The following is a 4,999-nucleotide window of genomic DNA, read 5'->3' on the forward strand; positions in this document are numbered from 1 at the left end:
TCTGTGGAGGGAAAAGTCCGCTTTGCGCGGGTGCAAAATAGGAATGATACATGCGTCAGTGTACAAAGTCATTTGCGCCGAGTGCAAGATAGAGCCCATAGTCTTTTTAACATTCAACGTCAGACCTGCATTTAGAAACCACACCGCCACTTTTTGCAGGTATTTTGCCAGTTCATCAGAAACGGCATGCACACTTTCCCCTCGCACATAAACCACTGCATCGTCAGCGTAAATCCTGCTGTGGGACACGAGTCTGGCAGATCATTAACATACAGGGCCCTATTTTGCACTCGGCGCAAATGACTTTGTACACTGACGCATGTATCATTCCTATTTTGCACCCGCGCAAAGCGGGCTTTTCCCTCCACAGACACACGTCGGTTAACTAAGAAATACACTTGCGCTCCCCGGGGCGGTTCAGCGCAAAGAGGAGGCGTGTTCCGGCGCAAACTTTCCCTCATGCTATTTTGCTGTTCTATAAAACAATTGCGCCACTGACCAGAAAAAAACTAGTCTTCCCTTGGCTTCTGTTATTGTTGTAATGTAGTACTCATTGATTGCACAATATGAATGCTTAATTACAGGTGAAAACTTCTCCTAAAATGGAAACCAGCAAGATCATCTCATCTGATAAAGCCACAGTGGTCATCCAAGTGAATCCACAGGTGACACAGAATATTGTGCCTGGAGATGATGGACAGGAGAGCAGAGGAGCACACCGCAGTACGGCTCTTACTGGGTTTTCCAAATCACAGCCAAAGGCACTGGGGGTAATGCATTTAATGAAGAATTATAATTAGGTATGATTTGGGCAATATTTTTAGTGTCTAATTTACTTCTGTGTAAAAAATTAACAGAAAATAAAAAACTGTTATCATATGACCTCAAGTTAATAGGTGTGTGTGTGTTCGTGTTTGTGTGTGCCATTATGAAGAACACTATTGACTCATATCTGCCCTGTCTAGACTGTCCAGATAATGATTGGAGTGGTGGTTTTATTATTGGGTATCGTACGCACCGCCACTACCCCCCGTTACCCACCTATCTCTGTCTTCAGTGGCATCACCTACTGGGGATCCGTTACTGTAAGTGTCATTTAATGGTTTTACTTTAAAGCCTCTCTTCTTGATTACCAGAATGAACTGTGAAATGTCCTGTGTCTCTCAGTTCATCAGTGCTGGATCTCTGTCTGTTGCTGCGCAGAATAAACTTCATCTGTGTGTGGTATGTACATATGTGCTGAAATCTGATAACCTTTCTTTTGCCACATTGTACACTACACAACATTCCACTTGTGCTCGTCCCAGTCCCTGCCATTGAGTGATCAGTGATTAGTTGAATGAAAGTGAGAAATGTAGATCTCCTATAAAGTGATTTTTACATCAAATTTAGCTATTCTGTCAAAATGTATATACATATGAATAATTACAAATTGAGGCAAATAAGTTTTAAAAATGCCATAAATTCCCCCTAAAAAACTCTCTTTTACCACAGTAGTCAGAAGCTTGCACATTAATCTCAGCTTTCTTATAGAACAATGACACATTTTTTGTTACGGGTGTGGTGCAGGTTGAAGGAGAGGCAGCAGTCAGCAGATCAAATGCAATAATCTTTACTAATATAACTCAAAACAGGAATCCAGGAACATAACCACACCAAATACAAACGTACCATACACAAACGAGAACCGACAAGGAGTGAGGGAGAACACAGGGTTTACATACACAGAGAACAGATAGGGAAACAAGGCACAGCTGGGACAAATTAACTAAACACAGGTGAAGGAACTGAACACAAACGAGGAGCGGGAAAACTGGGACACTGGACTGAACCAAAAATACTAAACAGGGGGAAACACAGGACATACATGTAACATTAGCCCCCCCTCCTGCAAGGCGCGTCCTCGCGCCGAGTAACATCAATAAGGGTGGGGGGGTGGGCGCCCTGGAGGCTGATGAGGGAGTGGCCTACCCGGAGCAGGAAGCCTCCAGGGCGGAGCAGGACGTGCAGGAGGCCAGGGCGGAGACTTTCCCTCGGGCGGCCAGGGTGGAGACTTTCCTTCGGGTGGCCAGGGTGGAGAGGCCACTTCAGGTGGCCAGGGTGGAGAGGCCACTTCAGGTGGCCAGGGTGGAGAGGCCACTTCAGGTGGCCAGGGTGGAGACTGTCCCTCGGGTGGCCATGGTGGAGAGGCCACTTCAGGTGGCCATGGCGGAGACGCACCTTCGGGCGGCCATGGCGGAGAATCCCCTTCGGGCGGCCATGGCGGAGATGCACCTTCGGGCGGCCATGGCGGAGACGCACCTTCAGGTGGCCTATATCCCCCCCCCCCCAAAACTTTCTTGGGGGGAATCACAGGCTCTGGGACAGGCTCTGGGACGTGGACAGTCTCTGGGTGGGCAGAAGGGACGTGGAAAGTCTCTGGCTGGGCTAGCGGTGAAGGCCCGGCTATGCTGGATGGAACCAGCGGTGAAGGCTCAGAAGGACTGGACGGGACCAGCGGAGAAGGCTCTGAAGGGCTGGACGGGACCAGCGGAGAAGGCTCTGAAGGGCTGGACGGGACCAGCGGAGAAGGCTCTGGCTCGGCCGGCGTGACGCGAAGCTCCGGCCCGGCAGGCGTGACGCGAAACTCTGGCTCGGCAGGCGTGCAGGGAAGCTCAGGCTCGGCAGGCGTGCAGGGAAGCTTAGGCTCGGCAGGCGTGCAGGGAAGCTCAGGCTCGGCAGGCGTGCAGGGAAGCTCCGGCTCGGCAGGCGTGCAGGGAAGCTCAGGCTCGGCAGGCGTGCAGGGAAGCTCAGGCTCGGCAGGCGTGCAGGGAAGCTCAGGCTCGGCAGGCGTGCAGGGAAGCTCAGGCTCGGCAGGCGTGCAGGGAAGCTCAGGCTCGGCAGGCGTGCAGGGAAGCTCAGGCTCTGCAGGGCTGCAGGGAAGCTCAGGATCGGCAGTGCTGGACGGGACCAGCGGAGAAGGTTCGGCTGGGCTGGACTGAACCAGCAGTGAGGGCTTGGCTGGGCTGGACGGAACCAGCGGTGAGGGCTCGGCTGGGCTGGACGGAACCAGCAGTGAGGGCTTGGCTGGGCTGGACGGAACCAGCGGTGAGGGCTCGGCTGGGCTGGACGGAACCAGCAGTGAGGGCTCGGCTGGGCTGGACGGAACCAGCGGTGAGGGCTCGGCTGGGCTGGACGGAACCAGCAGTGAGGGCTCGGCTGGGCTGGACGGAACCAGCGGTGAGGGCTCTGGCGCAGGATCAGCGGGCTCTGAGGCAGGATCAAGGATGAATGGCGTGACGAAGATGGCTGGAGCCATCACTGGGGTGATGGTGATGCGGAGACCTCTCTCCATCAGGATCCTGATGAGGTAGTTAGTCAGGTCATGACCAGCCAAGTCCATCTTTTGTTTGGTCGGTTCTTCTGTTACGGGTGTGGTGCAGGTTGAAGGAGAGGCAGCAGTCAGCAGATCAAATTCAATAATCTTTACTAATATAACTCAAAACAGGAATCCAGGAACATAACCACACCAAATACAAACGTACCATACACAAACGAGAACCGACAAGGAGTGAGGGAGAACACAGGGTTTACATACACAAAGAACAGATAGGGAAACAAGGCACAGCTGGGACAAATTAACTGAACACAGGTGAAGGAACTGAACACAAACGAGGAGCGGGAAAACTGGGACACTGGACTGAACCAAAAATACTAAACAGGGGGAAACACAGGACATACATGTAACATTTTTACTATTAAAGGAATGTGGACTAAACGGAGATCTGACTCATTATGAATTTACATATTTAAAACCTGCAGTTCAGGACATTTTATAAGTGTACACCTTTACTATTTCGGTCACCCTTCACATGTCAGCTTTGTCCCCTGCAGGTGAAAGCCTCTCTTATAATGAATGTGTTCAGTGCCATAACTGCAGCGATCGCCATTGTTCTGATGTCCATAGAGATGGGAATTAAGATTTACGATCTAAGGTGGAACTATGGCGGTAGTAGTTCTTATGACCGCTATAATTTGGAGGTACTAAATGTACAATGTGCAATACTATATAATTATGTGATCAGTTTATTTTATTTTTCTTTAATTACTGTTTACTCTAATAGTTCTCCCAAAAATGACAACTGTGTCATCATCTACTAATTGAAACCATTTTTTACTAATAAAGATTGTCTTTTCCATAGAGTTATAATGACTAACGACGCAAAATTGTGTTTTAAATGACACAAAAGGCATCATAGAAGTATCATAAAAATGACAAAGTAATCCATGTGACTTGTGCACTCAACCTCACTCAATATAATCGATTGGATATTATTTGTAATCTACTTTTATTTGATCTTGTTGAATATATTTTAGGGCTATGATCTGGGGATCGTTGGAATAATGCTGGTGTTCTCCATTACTCAGTTCTTCATCTCCATCTGTGTCTCAGGATTTGCCTGCAAAGCCTCCTGTAACACAGACTCTACAGTGGTCAATGTGGCACTAAACCAGGTATACGATTAAGTGGAAATTATGTAATTTTCTAACTATAACCAGGGTGGAAAGTCAGTTTGATCCCAACAACAAGTTTTTTATTTTTAAAATTTAGGTTTAAAAAAGCCACAACCAACCAGAATATGTTTAATTGTAAGCTGCATTTTACCTCACTGGTCTAAAACTAGGACAATATACGGAACATGTTCAAATTTTAAATAAACTTTTTTTAGTCTTGTATTTCTGAAATAGTCATGCTACATAGAAAACAACTAATTTACTACTAATTAAAAACAACAACTGCACACAGTATGCAAACAATTCAATTCAATTCACGTTTATTTGTATAGCGCTTTTCACAATACTCAGAGCAGCTTTATAGAAAAGGCATGAGTCCACATTACACTGTTATCAGAGGAAATTGTCCAAGTTATGCATGTCAGAAATGTAAATATACAAAGTCATAGTTAGCTAAAATATACTAATTTAAACAATGTAATAATTTAATGCAGATATAATGTGC

The 4,999-nt window shown here is 47.3% G+C and overlaps 1 protein-coding gene across 1 annotated transcript; it reads left to right on the plus strand.

The window, feature by feature from the left end:
- The first annotated feature begins 574 nt into the window (after positions 1–574).
- On the plus strand, positions 575–4,196 carry LOC130082696 (membrane-spanning 4-domains subfamily A member 12-like). Its single transcript, XM_056247552.1, has 5 exons — positions 575–770; positions 966–1,085; positions 1,168–1,224; positions 3,874–4,020; positions 4,182–4,196. The coding sequence occupies exons 1-5, from the start codon at positions 603–605 to the stop codon at positions 4,194–4,196; spliced, it is 507 nt and encodes a 168-aa protein (XP_056103527.1). The 5' UTR covers positions 575–602.
- The last annotated feature ends 803 nt before the right edge of the window (positions 4,197–4,999 follow it).

Source organism: Rhinichthys klamathensis, unplaced genomic scaffold (assembly GCF_029890125.1).
Source record: "Rhinichthys klamathensis goyatoka isolate OS25496 unplaced genomic scaffold, OSU_Roscu_1.1 h1tg000049l_1, whole genome shotgun sequence".
Classification (NCBI taxonomy): domain Eukaryota; kingdom Metazoa; phylum Chordata; class Actinopteri; order Cypriniformes; family Leuciscidae; genus Rhinichthys; species Rhinichthys klamathensis.